The 17,127-nt window shown below is 58.5% G+C and overlaps 1 protein-coding gene across 2 annotated transcripts; it reads right to left on the minus strand.

Moving 5' to 3' along the window:
* Positions 1–251: 251 nt before the first annotated feature.
* AMOTL2 (angiomotin like 2) lies at positions 252–8,223 on the minus strand. Of its 2 annotated transcripts, none has more exons than XM_064666622.1 (10): positions 8,135–8,223; positions 6,252–7,039; positions 4,604–4,826; positions 3,955–4,099; positions 3,723–3,815; positions 2,785–3,080; positions 2,386–2,678; positions 2,049–2,260; positions 1,626–1,763; positions 252–1,447 (listed from the first exon to the last, which is right to left on the minus strand). In XM_064666622.1, exons 2-10 carry the CDS (start codon positions 7,037–7,039, stop codon positions 1,389–1,391), a joined length of 2,247 nt encoding a protein of 748 aa, XP_064522692.1. In that variant the 5' UTR covers positions 8,135–8,223; the 3' UTR covers positions 252–1,388. The 2 variants fall into 2 exon arrangements, with proteins under 2 accessions (XP_064522692.1, XP_064522691.1); XM_064666621.1 differs by having other exon boundaries at positions 1,626–1,766; positions 8,135–8,222.
* Between the last annotated feature and the right edge of the window lie 8,904 nt (positions 8,224–17,127).

Genomic DNA, 17,127 nt, shown 5'->3' on the forward strand with positions numbered 1-17,127 from the left:
ACATCGACATTTCTTGGCAACTCCATCTTTTCCCCCACGAAGGATGGGGGGAATGGGATCCCAATGGGATTTTGGGAAACACAGACATGCTCCCGAGGATTTTTTCCCCTCTCCCAAGCAGCTTCACCCCAAACCTCTTCTTGGAGAGCTGGGAAGGACATTTGAACCGGGGGGTCACCACCCCCAGACCCCCTTTCCCCAGCCGGAGCCTCCATCTCTCCCCGTCGCATGGAAAAAAGAGTATCCAGAGGTCAATATTTGGGTTTTTTTATTAAAATATCATTATACCAAGTGGAATGCTACAGCAATCTCGGTATAGGGCGGCATAACGAAACAGCCAGGTTTACGTTTAAATACTTAAAGATAACTTAAAACGCACAAACGAGAACTTGTCGTCTTTGGCAGGAAAAAAAGTTCACAGCACGAAAAAAATACTTAAAAAGAAATACCAATATTAATATAAAATATATTAAGTTGTGGGGGCTTGGTTTTTTTTTTTTTCTCCTCTTTCATAACTTTTTGTTTCTTTTCCACTTTGTAAACAATGCACAAGAACCGAACGCATTTTTTACGTGTCTGGGGAGAGAAAAATAAAAAATGCAGTTGGCCAGCAAATGCACACGTTGAAAGGAGGAAGAAATAGAGAAAAAAATATATATATACATGAAGGGCAAGGATGGGAGGCTCTAAGGAGCTGGATGTCGATGCTGGCTACGGGCAAAGCCAGCTGCCAGTAGCCAGGGGATGCAGGCAGGAGAGGGGTGGCACATCCCACTGCCTCCTTCAGCATCCTCACTTCCCACGGAGCCCTGCACCTCCGCTTTCTCCTACACCTTTCATTCCCTCCATGATCATGTTTTGTTTCACTGTCACCCTGTCACGAACCCCAGAGGCAGGATGCAGGTGATGGAAGTTTGGGGCTCCTGGCTCTTGGCTTGGCCGCGTGGATCCGGGTGGTTGGTGGGACCCACGGAGGACAAGGATCCCACGGAGGACAAGGATCCCCTCTCCTGGCTCTGCCCTCGTGCGGAGACATCGGCTTGTGGGAACAGTTCGGGCGAACAGGGAGGGATTTTCCTGTCAGAGGCCAAGCTCCTGGGTGGGTGCAGATGGCCAAGACCCAGAGGTGGGAGCTGGGATGCGGATGGAGCCGGGATGGGGAGGGAGCTGACGAGGTGTATTTTAAGCTGCCACCGCGGGGTCCCCGGGGTCCAGCACGCCCCGCGCAGCCGGGGACCCGTGTGGGCACCGAGGGGGGACAGGGACCCTCCCATGCACGGGAGTCACTGCCGGGACGGGCTGCAGGGACACCGCTGAGCTCCAGGCTTGGCCTCCCCTTCCCACAGGCTTCTCCATCCTGAGGTGCCGGCAGGAAGGGCAGAGGGGCCTTAAATCAGGATTTCCACCATGTCAGACAGATCTGGAGCTCTGGCAGCGGCTGAGCTCTCTGCAGGGAAAGAAGGGATTAACAGGGATTCGCAGGGATTCAACCCCCCCCAACTCAACTAGGGCCTTTAAAATGCCTTGAAAAATCACCAACACTCGGGCAGAGCCCATCTTGGGAACTCTAAGCCCTGTGCTGGAGCATCTCAAGTCCCCATCTCATGTCATCCAGGGAGACTTACCCAGCACTCCGGTGCCCTCGCCCTGGCTGCTGCTCCCAGCCCCGTCTGTCTGTGTGCTGCCATCCTTGCTGCCATGCTTGGAGTGGGAGGGCAAGGGAAGGGCAGCAGGAGCTCCCGCTCCTTCGGCACTGGCTTTGCCTGCTGGAGGAGACACCATTAGGGATTCAAGCAAGGGATTCAAGTGTCCAAGGCCAGGTTGGACAGGGCTTGGAGCAACCTGGTCTAGTGGAAAGTGTCCCTACTCATGGCAGAGGGGTGGAATGAGATGAGCTTTAAGGTCCCTTCCAACCCAAATCATTCCATGATTCTACAATTCTACAATTGCTGGCTCCTCTGGCTGCTCCTGGAGAAATCCCCCCTCCCCAAGCTCTACAATCCCAAAACCACAGGGGGAACTGCTGGCAGGCAGGTGTCCATATTTACCTGTGCTGCCCCGGGAGCTGCCCTCGGCGGAGCGGTCGCTCTGGCCAGCCCCCGGCCAGCTCGGGGTGGCCGAGGCGGCGAAGATGGAGGGCACGGATTTGGCCGGCCGCAGGGAGCCCTGCAGGGCTTTGCTGGGGTCCCTCCGTGAGCGCTGCTGCAGGACCTTGATAACAGCATCCTTCTCCAGAATTTGGGCATGGAGGGCTTTTAACCTGGAGAGGAGAACAGGCAGAAGCTGGGAGAGGAGCCGGATGGGGAGAGGAGGACACAGCACCACCCGACCAGACCACAGCACGAGCTTGATGGGGGCAAAATTCTTCCAGCGAGATGGGAGTACCTGTTCTCCATCTCCTGGTGCTTGTGGCTGGCCAGGAGAAGGTCCTCGTTGAAGCTGCTGTTGGGGGAATGCCGCGGGGAGTGGCTGATGAGGGTGGTGTCCCGCTGGGCGGCCGCCGTGGCCGCGGCGTCCATGGCGAACTGCCTCATGGTGCACTCCTCCAGGTACTTCTGCTCCCACTTGGTCATGTCAGCCTCCAGCGCCAGGATCTTCTCCTCCTTCTCCCTCAGCTGCTCTGACAGCATGTGGGCGCTCAGCTCCGGAGTCCCCCCGCCCGTGGCGCCCGCCTGCCTCTGCAGCAGCCCAAAAAACAGCCCAAAATGAGGGTGAGGAGGTGCTGGGAGGACGCAGCACCCGCCCTTGCCTCGCTGGCACCCACCGTAGGTCACCAGCACCCACCTGCTGAGCCCGCAGCATCTTCAGCTCCTGCTCCAGGCGGGTGCGGAGCCGCAGCTCCAGCTGCTCCCGCTTCTCACAGGCGGCCTGGAGCTGCCCCAGGGCTGCCTGCAGCCGCTCCACCTTCTCCACGTAGGCTCGTTTCTTCCGGAGCTCAGCCTCGGCCTTGGCCGCCCGCGCCTGGGCACTGCCCAGCGCCTGCTCCAGCAGCTCTGCCCGCCGCCGCTGGTCCTCGTTGGCACTGCGCAGCAGGGACACCTCCCGCTCCAGCTTCTCCTTCTCCTGCTGGTGCTCGTAGCCTGAAAGAGAACCCCCCCAAATCTCAGAGGTTTTGCTTCCCTAAGGCTGGTTCAGGAAGCTCTGCAGGGGTTCTTTCCTCCCCAAAATCCAGCCATGCCACCCCTCCCCCAAGATCATCTACCACCTGGGGGCCAGAGGCTGCCCAGGCACTTGGGCAGATGGACAAAAGCCTCCACTTGCCACATTCCAGCCTAAATTTTGGCTCGGGAAGGGTGAAACCTGCCCAGCGTGAATCCAGCCACTTTAGGGAAGGGGACGCAATTCCCCCCACTAACACCGTGTCTCTCTGCTAAAGTAATGATTTAGGTATATTTTCCCCAAAACAGTCCAGGCTGGAGCAGCTGCGAGGTGCAGGAGGGAGGAGGGAGAGAATGGCCGGGCTGGCGTGGGGCGGGAGTGCGGGCTTGGTGCTGGAAGAGCCAGCACAGCGGCAGGAATGTGGGGAATGCGGGTCACGCCGTCGGCCGGCCGGCGGGATTAATGGCTCGAGTCCAGCGCCAAGAGCTGCTCCATCCTCCCTGGGGAAGGGCGAGAGCTGCCACCCACCACCCGCCTCCTCCTCCCCCTCCAGCCGAGCCCCTCTGTCCCACTCACAGATACCATAGGCAGCCAGACAAGGATGGGTGTCCCCCGGGACTTACTCTGTGCCAGGAGTTTGGCCACACTGCCCTGGTTGCTCTCCTGGCTTTCCTGGGCCTTGCTGGCCAGCTGCTTGTTTGCTGATTCCAATCGCTCTGGTACAAAACAATTAAACCCAATTAAGATTTAAATACAAGAATTTGGCCGGAGGAACTACAAAAAGCTGGGTTTCCCATGGAAACACCCATGGGACACAGAGAGCTCACAGGGATGGGGACATGGAGGGTCCCTCACCTTTCAGGTCCCGGTTGAAGTCCTGGAGCCGCCGCATCTCGCTGTCTCTCTTGTTCCTCATGGCTTTCTCCAAGGCTTCCCGCTTGGAAGACGCCTTCACGAGGTTTTCATAATCCTCCGAGATGCGCTGGATCTCACTCTCCAGCTGGGGTGGAGGAAGGGACAGGCCAGGGTTAGATATTCATGGAATGAGGAAAGGAAAGGGAGATGCTGCAAAGCTTGCCCGGGGTGCTCAGCCCAACCTGAGCTGCCAGAGGAGCTCAGCACACAGGACCCCACAAAACCCCCAGAACACGCTTTGGGGGTTAAAGCTGACATTTTCTGCCTTTTTTCTTGTGGAAGAGGCTCTCTGCAGATTTTGGCTCTGCCGTAGCCCTGCCACAGGAAACAGCCGCCCCTTGTACTTGGCTGCACAAAGGGCTTTCTGTGGCGGCCGGGATGGGGGGGACAGGCAGAGGGAGGGGGTCACCGGAGAATGGGCTCCTTCTCCCCAGTCCCGGCTGCCGCGCCGCAGCTGCTCCGAGGGGAACAACGCGCCGGAGGGAGGAGGAGAAGGGATTAAATCACTAAAGGGGGTGAATTTTCACAGCAGCTGGCCCAGCGTTCCCCCCGAGGCAGGGAGGACACAGGGCTGCCGCCGTCCCCTCACCTTCTGGATGCGGCTCGCCTTCTCGGCACAGCTCTCCAGCTCCCGCCGCAGCTTCTCGCTCTCCCGCTGCAGCCTCTCGTTCTCCCGCAGCACCGCGTCCGCCCGGGCCAGGCGGCTCCCGGCCGACACCGCCTGGGCGCTCACCAGGGCCTCCACGCCCGCCGGACCCAGCGCGCCCGGGCACAGCGGCAGGAACGCGGCTGGGACCGGGGTGGGCAGCACCCTGCGGGGAGGGAGGGAGGGACAAGGGGCGGTCAAGGTTTGGGGGAATGGGAGAGCCGACCGCAAGTCCAGCACAGAACCATGGACTCGTTAAAGTTGGAAAAGACATCCAAGATCGTCAGCTCCAACCACTGGCACCCCACCAACTGCTGCAAACCCATGGGCCAAGAGGGTGCCGGTGCCCCCAAAGGAGGAGGGAGGCTCTGGGAAGTGCCTATCTTGCTTTTTAGACCTGGGAAGCACTTGCTTTCTAACCACAAATCCCCTCTGGCAGGGATGCCTTGACCTGACCGCTCCAGGACCTGGCCAGTGGGTCTGGCTGGGCTCCCAGGCCCCCCTATTCCTGGGAATGTTGCAGACAGCCATGCATAGGATGCACCTTGGAAGCCAGCAGTGTTGCCCCTTTTTCCTTGTTTTCTGGGCAAAGCAAGGGCTCCTGGCAAAGCTCCTCACTGCCAAACTATGGATTCATCCTCTCTGTATTCAGAGGGTCCGGCCCAGCCTGACCACCCCTCAGGCCACTGCCCTGAGTTCCTTGACATCCCGCCTGGAATGCCCTGGGCAGGGTGGCTGTGCACGGCCCGGCCCCGCTCCGCTCCCCCGCGGGCTGCTCGCCAAGGGCCTGCATTCCTGTGGGATGATATAGGAGCGAGGAAGAATAAATACATCTTCCTCACGGCTCCCCTTCCCCTCTTTGTTCCCTGGAAGGAGAAGGTTTTCCTGCTGGAGATGCTATCACACTCTGCCTGGATAGGTCAGCAGGGCTGGGAGCAGCGTGTCCTCCCATCAAGCCTCCAATTCCCTTCTTCCCGTCATTTTCCACAGTGGAAGAGGTTGTTTCCAGGCCCTCCTCAAATTCCAAGCGGTGCCTGGCCCCCCAGACCTCTCTGTGTCCATCTCATAGTCAACCTGGGGCTTTGCCAGAGGCGTTGAGCTGCCCAAAGGGCCATGAATCACCCGGCACCAGCCCAGCTTCTGCTCAGCAGCAATCCCAGCAAACACCAGTGTTACATGGACATTCCCAGCTCTGGACCATGGGGTGGGATTCCACAGAACAGGGAGTACATCTGCCTTCCACCCTTCCCCATGCCTATTCCACATTTAGCTGTTTCCTGAGCTGGTTTCCAGCTCCTAAATTATCCCCAAATTCCTCCTGGTGCACAGGGAGGGGGAAGGGTCTGCAGAGGGAGTGGGATTTTTATCACCGGTTGGAAAAACCCAACCGTGCTGGGGAAACTGGGAAGAGGAACGGAGCAGAGGGGTCCCAGCAGAGGGGTCCCAGCAGATCCCCACGGGCTGAGCTGGTGAGGAGGAGAGCGGCTGGCCCAGGCTCCCCATTGCTCTCTGTGTCCCACAGATTCCAAGCATCCATCCTTGGACATTCCTGGCAGGCATCCAAAAGCGTGTCCCAGGGGCCGCAGTTTACCTGATTTCGGGATGCTGGAATCCAGGACCTTCCCGGGAGCAGGGGCGGGGCTCGGCCAGGTAAGCGTCCTGGGAAGGGATGACGTAGGGATACTCCGGGGGGGGTCCCCGCGGCTCCGTGCCCTCGGGGTGCTGCCCGCGCAGGGCGCCGAGCTGGTGGTGCCGGGAGAGCTGCGGGAAGCTGTGGGAAGCGCTGATGGGGCTCTGCGCCTTGGCCCCGTTCCGCTCCAGCGACATCCGCATGAGCCGCTCGCTCAGCGACCGCACGTGGCCGTGCTTCAGGTCCTTCAGCCCCTCATCGGGGCGCCGGGCCCCGCTCTCGGCCCCGCGCGGGGGGTTTTCCCCCCGAATCCCGGCGCCGGCCGCTCCCCGCTGCGAGGCGTAGAACTGGGAATGCGCCTTGGCCTCCTCGTAGGTGGGGAGCTCCTCGCCCTTGGGCGGGCAGAGCCGATAGACGCTGTTCTCCAAGTAGACGTGGTCGGAGTGGTGCTCCTGGCCCTGCGGCTCCTGCCGCGTGGATTGCTGCACCATCTGGCTCTCCTCGGGGCTGAGGCTCTCCAGGGAGGAGCGGGGGCTCCCGGCCCCGCCGCCGCGCAGGGCCTGCTGCTGGATGGCCAGCAGCGTGCGGTTCTCCGTGAGGTTCCCATAGCGCAGCTGCTCCTGGATCAGCCGGTGCAGCACCGTCCCGTTCGAGTCCTCCGCCGTCCTCATGTCCGTCCGTGCCGGCGGCAGAGCCACGTTTCCACCCGACGGGGACGTCCCGGGGGACCTCAGCAGCAACTGGGACATCTGCGAGACGGAAAAACGGGGTTGTTGGGAAGCAGCAGGGGCAGGACACGGCGCGGATCCCGATGGACGTGGGATTGTTTGCCAGGAATCCGGCCGGGACGTGCTGAAGGGGTGGGAGCCCGTGGCGGCCGTGGGAGCGCGGAGCAGCCTCCGCGGTGGGGTGGCTGAGGACTGGTGCTCTCAGTGCTCCCATGGCCGGAGCTGGGACCGGGACTGGGACTGGGAATAGCTCTGAAGCTGGGGCCAGTTCGGGAGTCAGGGCTAACTCCGGGGCTGGATTCCCACGGATCTGGGACCAGCGCTGGCCCAGGAATGGGGGAAGTGGCCCCACGGGACCAGCCATGGAGCCATCGGGAGGGGGGGAAGACCCCCCAACATATCCCCTCCGGACACAGGACATGGAGATCCTGGACCTGCGAGGGGTGTCCCAGTCTCGGGCAGGGTCCTGGTCCTGGGGGTTCCTGGGATCCCCCCGGATCTCCCGGTGCCTGGGGCATCACGATGCCGAGGGGGGACCCCAGTGCTGGGGGGAATCCTTTTTCCGGGGGCTCTAGGGGGGTCCCGATCCCGAGTGAGGGGCTCTCGGTGCCGGGAGGGGTCTCGTCCCAGTTGGGGGAATCCTGGTCCGGGGGCAGAGTCCCGATCCCGGAGGGGGGCTCCCGGTCCCAGGGGGTTGTTCCAGTCCCGGGGAGGACTGTCCCGGTACCGGGGGGCGTCCTTTTACTGGGAGAGATCCTGGTCCCGGGGAGGACCCCAGCTGGGGGGTTCTCAGTGCCGGGGGGAGTCTCGGTCCCAGTTAGGGGAATCCCGGTCTGGGGGGGTCCCGATCCCGGTCGGTGAATCCCGGTGCCCGGGGGGCTCCCCAGTCCAGGGGGGTCCCGATCCCGGTCGGGTGATTCCCGGTGCCAGGGGGTCCCGGTCCCGACCGGGGGGATCCCGGTCGGTGGGGGGGGGGGGGTTGTCTCGATCCCGGCTGGGGGGTTCCCTGTGCCGTGGGGCGTCCTTTTCCCGGGGAGATCTCGATCCAGGGAGGGGGTCCCGGTCCCGGGAGGGGGGTTCCCTATGCCGGAGGGGGGTCCCAGCGGCGGCACTCACCGGGGCATGGCGGAGCGGAGCGGAGCTGCGGCGGCTCTGGGCGTCCCGGGGCCGCGGGGGCCGGGCCGGGCGCTGCTATGCCCGGAATGCGGGGCCGGGCCCGCCCCGCTCCGCCCCGGGGCCGCCGCGGGCGCAGGGACCGGCCGGGCGCGGAGCGGCAGCTGCGGGGCGGGGGGGCGGCTCTGCCCGCCAGCTGTCCCGGGCCGTAAATCTGCCCCGGCCTTTGTCTGCGCGGCCGGGCAACCCCAAACCTGCCGCCCCATCTGCTCTGCCCCCTCCGCGGGTCCCCCCTCCTCTGCCCCCCCCCCCCCCCGCGGGTCCCTCCTCCTCGCATTCTCCTCCCTCGTGTCCCTCTCCTTACAGCCCCCTCCTCGCATCCTCCATCCTCGTTTCCCCCCTCCTCACACCCCCCTCTTTACATCCCCCCTTCTCACATCCCCCCTCCTCACATGCCCCCTCCTTGCGTCCCCCCCCTCACATCTCCCCTCCTTGCACTCCCTCTTCACATCCCCCTCCTCACATTCCTCATCCTCACATCCCCCTCCTTGTGTCCCACATCCTCACATCGCCTTCCTCATGTCCCCCTCTCACATTCCCCAACCTCTCATCCCCCTTCTTCTGTCCACCTCTTCATATTTTCCCTCCTCATGTCCCTCTCCTCACATCCTCCTTGTATCAATCCCCTTCCTCTCACTCCCTCTACTCAGATCCCTCTTCTCACATTCCCTGTCCTCTTATCCCCTCTTCACATCCCCCTCCCCACATTCCTCCTCCTCACATCCCCCTCCTTGTGTCCCCCTCCTCACATCTCCCCTCCCTGTGTCCACTTCCTTGCATTCTCCTCCTCGCATTTCCCCTTCTTGCATCCCCTCTTTACATCCCCTCGGTTGGGGGATGCCAGTTCCCTATGGACCCATCCAACCATCCCTGCCAGCTCACGTCTGTCGTACTTGGCACCTTTGGATACCCCCTGCCACTCTCCCAGCCTCAGATTCCCCTTTTGGCCTCGGCCACCCACAGGGGTACGCAGGGATGGAGGAAACCATCAGGGACCAGACCCCTCTTCCCCTCTCAAAGGGCCCCAGCTCATCTTTGGGGGGACACTGAGCCCCCCCCACCCCAAAAGCAATGAAACACCAGCCCCATCTCTGCCCCCAGCTCCTGGTGCAGAGCCCAGAGGCCCCCAGACGGCAGATGGCCCGAGGGGAGGCGGCGCTGGAGAGGCAGGTGCAGGGGAAAATTGCTTATTAGCTCCGGGACATTAAGCTCCCATTCTTGTGAGGGAACTCGGAATCTTCCGACTGGCACGGAGCCGGGAGGCAGGTCTGGGGAGGGGGACACGGTGGCTTCCAGCCTCGGCTCCTTGTTTTGCTGCTCCATCCTACTCTGGTCTCACCCCCTGAAAGCCCCAGGGTGCAATAGCAGGCACAGAGCTGCAGGCACAGCTTGTTCCCCAAAAATGGGGGGGGGGGGGGAATCTCCAGCATGTAGCAGGGGAGCGTGGAGAGAAGGTGCACAAGGAGATGGAATTGGTGCTTGGAAGGACAAGGAGCACCTGGAAGCTCAAAAAGCAAATTTTTAAGCCCAGTTTTACCAGTGACAAGTCAAATCTTCACAGATGGAAGTTCAGAGGTGGGGATTGGCACCAACCCTGTGGGTGTGGGGGGTGTCCTGAAACCCCAGTGAGGGTCTAATCTTGTGTGGGGAGGAGAGCAGGGCACCTCTGTGTCCCCAGGAACATGCAGAATCTGGAAACACTGCTGGCCAAGGCCCAGCACCAGGAGGATGGATGGATGGATGGATGGATGGATGGATGGATGGATGGATGGATGGATGGATGGATGGATGGATGGATGGTGCACTGCTCTGACATACCAAGCCCAGCAGCAGCACCTCCAAAAGGACCCAGCTGTGGCTCTGCCCTGCTCTTTCCCAAGAGGATGGGGCTCCCACCCCGAGCCCCAGCAAAGCCAGCCCTGTTCCCCCCCAGCCAGGGTTCCTCTCCCAGCTCACCCACTGGCCTTATCTATTCCTGCGTCATCCTGCTTCCCTTCCTATCTTAACACTGCCCTATTTTTGGCAGCAGGAAACCCCTCCTGGGCTGATAACACCCTTTGGAAAGTGATCTGAAGAGTTTCCTCTTCTTCTTTCTAATGCTGGAGGTAAGAAAATCTTCAACCCTTTCATTTTCCCCTGAAGAAGGTGAAACACCAGCGGGACCCACAGAGAGTGGTGGGGGCTTGGGGGGGGGGGGGCTGTCTGAGCAGCCCCCTTGCCCGGGTGGGAGCATCCTGGGGGATGGCCCAGCTGGGCTGTGCCGTGGGGCAGGGACTGGGGGCTCCGGCGGGAGCCAGGGAAGCGCAGGTGCCATGTCCCAGTGTCCCAGTGTCCCGGGCTCCGTGGGGTGACACACGGCTCGGCAATGCCAAACCCTCCCACTGACCTCAGCGCCTTATCGCCGAGGCGTTGGAGCGAGACAATGAGCCAAGAAAATACCCGTGGGATGAGATCACCTCGGCTGTCTCTGCGGCTCCCAAAATGCCTCGGCTGTGCCGAGCCTGGATAAGTGCGGCGTTACAGGCAGTGCCTGGGATGGAGGGGCTGTTTGTAACCTCAGTGCAAGTGCCGGGGTGATGGTGACAGTGGTGACAGCGTCCCCTGACCACTGAGCCCCAAAACCTCTCCGTGGCAATCTTCCTGACAAAGCTCCCTCTGGGTGCCTGCTTCTGTCTCAAACTCTGGATTCAAAGTCCAACCAGCTGGGAAGGAGAGCTGGAGTTCAAGGAATCACACAAGTGCTGTTTCCGAGTGCCAGGATTCCCCAGGCTGCCCCCAAGGGGAGCAGGACACTGCATCCCCATGGGCAGGGAGCCAAGGCAGGGCCCCGGCCCTTCCTCTCCTCCCAGCATCCCAGCCAGAGGAATCCTTGTCCTCCTGGAGACGCCCCCCACAAGCTGCCAGGCCTGAGCCTGACTCCTCTTCCCTGTCCTCTCTCTGAAACCTGCATCATTTTGGGGTGTCCCAGGCCTGATCCCCCCTGTAGGGTTGTGTGGGGTGCTGCTGTGCAACAGGGTGAACTCCATTCCCAAAACTCCAATGGGGAACACTCCTCAACGTTACTGGGGAGGGCATAGGATTGGGATGTTCCTGGTTGTGCTCAATCCCCTCCCTCTTGTTGGTGCTTCGTGAGCAGGTGACTGATACAGCTCTTCCTCAGTGGAGGAAGGAGGGGAAAGATCCCTCCCCATCCTCAGGGAAACCCAAGCAGCCTCTGTGGGGGCATAGCTGGAGCAATGGGGGGACCAGGACTGATCCCATCCCAAAGAGGCTGATGGGGACATTCCCATGGGCAGCCATCCCCAAGACATGACTCCACACTTTGTTCCATTGCTCCAGCCCCTCCATGCCTCAGACATCTGTCCCAGAGTCAGAGCCCTGAGATTCCCCTTTTTTGGAGGGTATGCTGGAGCTGACCCTGGGTGAGGGTCACAGAAGGTTGGGGTGCTCCTGCTCCTCCCCCTGCTCTCTGACACCTTATTCTGGGTTCTCTTCTGCAGCTGGGACATCCCATATCCAGCACCTGGATAACCCAGGACACATCCCCACTCCTGGCAACTTCTGCCACAGTTGTCCATCACTCCGACACCCCGGGAGGTGATGCCATCCGCACTTTCACACAGCCACTTCTTAGGAATTTGGGGAGGGGGAAAGCATGACTGAAAACAGAGCCAGGACCCTCCTCTTTCTCACCTTCCCCACATTTTAACCCCCCTGAGTCATTTCCATTCCTGGATGTTAAATTGCCCTTCTCTGCTTTCCTTTATTTCCCGGTTTCCTGCAGGGGGCTCGTTGTTCCCGATCTGCCGGCGCCGGTGAGACCCAGCCCCGGCATCCGCCAAGCAGATGCCAGCGAGGACAAAGGTGGAGCCCAGCGAGATCCCATGAGCCACCAGCCCTGCGGGACACACGGCTCCTCATTTCCATAGCAAAACCCCTCGCTGTCGTTTTGCCACATCTGAGGAATTTTCTCTCTGTCCAGAGAAATTCAAAGCGCCGGGTGCAATTTCCTGCCCACCTGGCAGGGAACCCCCCACGGCTCCGGGAGAGGGGCAGCTCTGTCTCCTGTCTCAGAGCCCGGTGGGAGTGTGGAGTGACACAGTTCCACCCAGGAAAGTGCCACTGGCAGGTGGCCACAGGCAGCTTCCCCTCACTGGCCACCTTTGCCCACTTGACTCTGGAGCACATCCAGGCTGATGGATGGATCCATGCCCCCTCCCCGAGGCCATGTGGGGATCAGTACCCTAATTTGGAGACACTACCTGCAAAATAGGGGGGTAGAACCAGCCCCCTGCTCCCCATGGCTCTTTGGTGATGAAGATAAGCACACGCGCCTGGATCCCTAAGGAATTTCACATCTTCCTGGCTATGAGGATAACCTGCCAGGGCCAAATCAGCTGGGCCTTGTGCTCCCAAACACAGAGTGAGAACTATCCATGCTGGAAGAGCAGCCCTGGCCAAGTCATATTGGAGTGGCTGAGGAGGAAGAAAAGGGCTGTTCACTCTTGTGCCTAATGATTTAGGCACAAGATTTTAAAGATTTTAGGCACAGATTTACAAATCCGTCTGTTTCCAATGCATGGACAGGCTAAGTGGAATAAAAAAAGGAGAAGGAGAGCATTGGGTAGGGGTTGTTCTTCATCCCAGGATACCAAATGCAGCAGGAATTGTCACCTTCTTGCTGCTTCACCTCCCAACCCAACACTGCCTGGGAAGGATGGAATGTGGATGAACCCACGGGCTGGTCTCGCCTGTCAGGAGGACGCAGACAGGTGTGGAGAGATGGGCTCCAGGAGGTCCCTTTTTGATGTCCATCAGGATAAACAGAGGCAGGGCCTTGGGAGCAGTTTATCCAAGAGCAGGGAGGGGCTGGAGGGCTCTGCCCAGACTGTCACTGCCATGGATGGCAGAAATGCTCTTTCATAGAATTCTGGAATGGTTTGGGTTGGGAGGGACCTTAAAGATCATCTCATCCCACCCACTGCCATGGGCAGGGACACCTTCCACTAGCCCAGGTTGCTCCAAGTCCCTCCAACCTGGCCTTGGACACTTCCAGGGATGGGGCAGCCACCACCTGTGCCACGTTTTTAACACCCTCATTGTAAAAAACTTCTTGATATATCTCACAATATCATCTAAAATGCCGAGTACTGAACTCTCCAGTGGTAAATCCCCACCAGACTCCCACATTGGAGGTCTCCTTGCTCACAGCAATGAGTTTGGGGCTGGCCCTGGGGCTGGCAGCCTGCAGCTCTGCCAGCTTTTTGTTCCCAACCTCCTCTGGGAACATGGGGACAGCTCAGTTGTCGGAACAGCAATAGCTGCATCAGTTGGGACAAATTAGAGCCCCTTGGTCAGGACGCTGGAGCAGTTTTTGTGACACCTGGAAGCCTCCAATGGGAATGTGAAGAAGCCCAGGTGAACCGACACGGTGGTCCGGGTTTTCTGAGCAGTTTCACCTTTTATGACATTCTGGGCTTGTGTCCTGGAGAAACCTTCATCTGAACATGGGGTACTTTCCCAGCCCAGCCAAGGTGGGAAGGTTTGGCTGGGGGTAAATATCCCCCTTCCCAGTCAGACAAGGTGGGAAGGTTTGGTTGGGATAAACTTCATCCTTTTCCACCCCAGCCAAGGTGACAAGGTTGAGTCGGGATAAACTTTATCCTTCCCCAGCCCAGCCAAGGTGGGAAGGTTTAGTTGGGATAAAGCTCCCCATTTCCCAGCCCAGCCAAGGTGGGAAGATTTTCTTGGCCTCCAAGCGAACCCCTCCAAGCAGAGCTGCATGTTTTAGCTCGATGATACAATAGAAAATGCCTCCCAAGTCCTGGCCCTCTGGAGCATTTCCTTAGCTCGCTGGAATTTCCGCTCAGTCCTTCCTCTCCCAGGCTCTTACCGAAATCCTGTGTCACCACACGGCTCTGGAGAGCAGCCAGCTCTCGGAGTCCCCCTCCCAGGTCTCCCACCGATGTGCCGGGGATTTGCAAGGAGCAGCTCCTGGAGGGTGTCAGCTCCGTCGTGCCCCTTGATTAATCACCAAAGGCCACTCTGCCAATCAAGGAAAGATTTACAAGGCAGGCAGGAAGCCCTTGTTTTCACAGGAGTGCCTCAAACACACGCACACAGTAGGAAAAGCAAACATTCCAGGCATACCAAGGGATCCACGGGATCAAAATTCCCCAAACAGCCCAGATTAAGATACTTGGCTGCACATGGAAACACTAAAACCTGGACTCAAGGATTTAATTGTGTTGTTGAGCGGAGGGCCCTGTGGAACAACCTGAGCGGGCTGGGAACAGCCACCCCAGGGGGCAGGGAGAGGGTCAGCGGTGCTGCCCTCCCTACAATAAAGGTCAGGGCTGGCCCCCACCCCTCTCCCAGCTCCATATGGTCGCCAGAGCCTTCTGGCAGAGTTTAATGTGAGTTTTCCTTGGAAAAGCTCAGCCCTGCTCCTCAGCGAGTCAGGCAGAGTTGCTCTGAATCAACTCAGCACCAAATGTGAGCCTGTGGGAGCAGAGAGAACCCCTGAGACCCCCGGCCTGAGGGCAGTGCCTGTGCTGGGTCCATACCTGTTACCTCCCATCCTGCCCTACAGCCTCTGCAGTGAGTGGGAACACCATCATCTCCAGACCCAGGAGATGCAGCCACATTGCTGTCTGACAGTGATCTTTTGTTTTATGGATTTTACAGGGACCATGAGAAAGACAGGAGGGAAACCCCCATGCCTGGAAGTGTTCAAGGCCAGGCTGGATGGGGCTCTGACAGCCTGGTCTGGTGGAAGGTGTCCCTGTGCCTGCAGGATGAGAAAGCAAGAGGCATCAGAAATTTTCCTGAGCTGGAAATATCCTCCCTCTGTTGCTGTATAAAGGCTCCTTTCCCATCTTTCTGCAAACCACCCCACAGAGAGTGGAATTTGACCCCACCTGTTATGTGTGGCTTGTCCACTTCTGCTCCAAATCCAGCTGCCAGTGGCTTGTCCCAGCAGGATGTTCCAGCTCCCACTCACAGATGGTTCCTGGAAGAACAGTGGAAGAGATTGATAAGGAAATAAGTCACCTGCTGGAAGTGAGAGTTAAAGGGAAGCATATGCTTGAGATCAAAGAATCACAGGATGGTTTGAGTTGGAAGGGAACTCCAATCTCCCTGTGGGAACTCCACCTGCCACTAGACCAGGTTGCTCCAAGCTTCATCCAACCTGCTTTTCTTTCCTGGAAGTCAGCACCTTCCCTTTCCAGGACTTATCCAGGTGCTCCCAGGATTCTAGCTTGGCAATTCCCACCTGAAAAGTCACAGCAAGAAGCCACCCTGAGGGAGATGATCACCACACACACCACTCAGGGATCAGACGGTCCCGAGATCCAGCAGCTGCTGAGAAAACAGGATAAAGAGTGGTGGTCTAGAAGGAAGTGGTCAAGTATAATCACTTGTTTGTCCTTCAGAGGGTCAGGGATAAAATCCCTGGAGCGTGTGGTCAGGAGACCTGGTGTCAGGAGGACCATTGCTGTCACCCACCCCAGATGTTGGGCAGGCTGGAGGCCTCAGTTAAACACTCTCTCTGCACACCAAGAGTTCCCAAGGGCTCCCCCAGAGCCCTCCAGCATCAGGCTGCTCATCCTGGGCATCTGCTGCCTCCAGGGCCTGTTTTCTGGTCAGGAGGGGTTGGAAGTGAGAGGTGGGGAAATATAAGAGCAGGTGGAATCTGCCTATCCTGACCTTAGAATGGGGTTGGGAGCCCTGGCCAAGGTGCTTCAGGTGTCCTCTGTCCAGCCTTGCCTTTCTTTACTTTGTCCTCCCATCCCTTCCCTTTTCCTAGCTTTTCCTTACCACGCCCTCATTTCCCATCCCTTGCTTTGCCTTCCCATCACTCCCTTTCCTTTCTCTTCTTTTCCTTACCTTTCTGAGGGAAACCAAACAGGTGTTCAGGCTAGAGGCCCTTCCCGTCCCATGCCTTTTGATCCCTTCCCTTGCTTTTCTTTCCCTTCCCTTCTTTTTCTTCCCATCCCCTGCCTTCCCATCCCTTCCCTTGCTTTCCTTTCATTTCTCTTCCCATCCTGTGGCTTGTCTTTCCTTGCCATACCTTCGTATCCCTTGCCCTGCCTTCCCATGCCTTCCCTTCCCTTGCTTTCCCTTACCACACCTTCACTTCCCATCCCTTGCTTTGCCTTCCCATCCCTTCCCTTGTTTTTCTTCCCTTCTCTTCCCTTCCCTTCCCACCCCTTCCCTTGCTTTCCCTTGTCTCACTTTCCCATCCCTTCCCTCCCGCCATCATCCTGCAGGCTGTTCCACCTGAAATCCTGGACACAGGGATTTAAATGACAGATTATGTCTCCTTGGCTTTATATACTTAAATCAAGTGTGTACCTAAAATTACCCATAATTTCCCAAACTAATTACTCAGCGGAATTACTTTGTTATCCCACTATTTTGAAACACCAGGTACTGGAACCCCATTGCTGTCACACAGAAGCTGCACTAAAGGTAAAGACTTTGGGCAAAGTGTAAATAATGAGCAATAAATAATAATTAATGATGGAAATTCTCTGTGCTCCCTCTGGGATTGGAGGTGGGACAGAGTAATTGGGGTGTATCGAACAGCCAGTGACTGGATTTTGGGTTACGTGCACCAAATATCATCATTTTGAGTCACACCACGTCAGTACCCCGAGCAAGGAGCTCAGAGGCAGAGTAAGGATGAAGTCATGGAGGGAACCAGCAGCTGCAAAAATACCAGGATTGGGAAATGCAGCTGATGCAAAACTGCTCTGGGAAGACACACCAGGAATTACAACACACAGCCCTTGTTGTTATGTGTTCCAGGGAAAAAAAAAAAAAAAAGAAGAAAAAGGGAAAATTTTGCTGTGAGGAAAACAGTGCAAGAAGAAAGTTTGCTCAGCCTGGTGGCATTAATGTAATTAAATCCTAATTTATTCATTTACTTG

Source organism: Pseudopipra pipra, chromosome 10 (assembly GCF_036250125.1).
Source record: "Pseudopipra pipra isolate bDixPip1 chromosome 10, bDixPip1.hap1, whole genome shotgun sequence".
NCBI classification, from domain to species: Eukaryota; Metazoa; Chordata; class Aves; order Passeriformes; family Pipridae; genus Pseudopipra; species Pseudopipra pipra.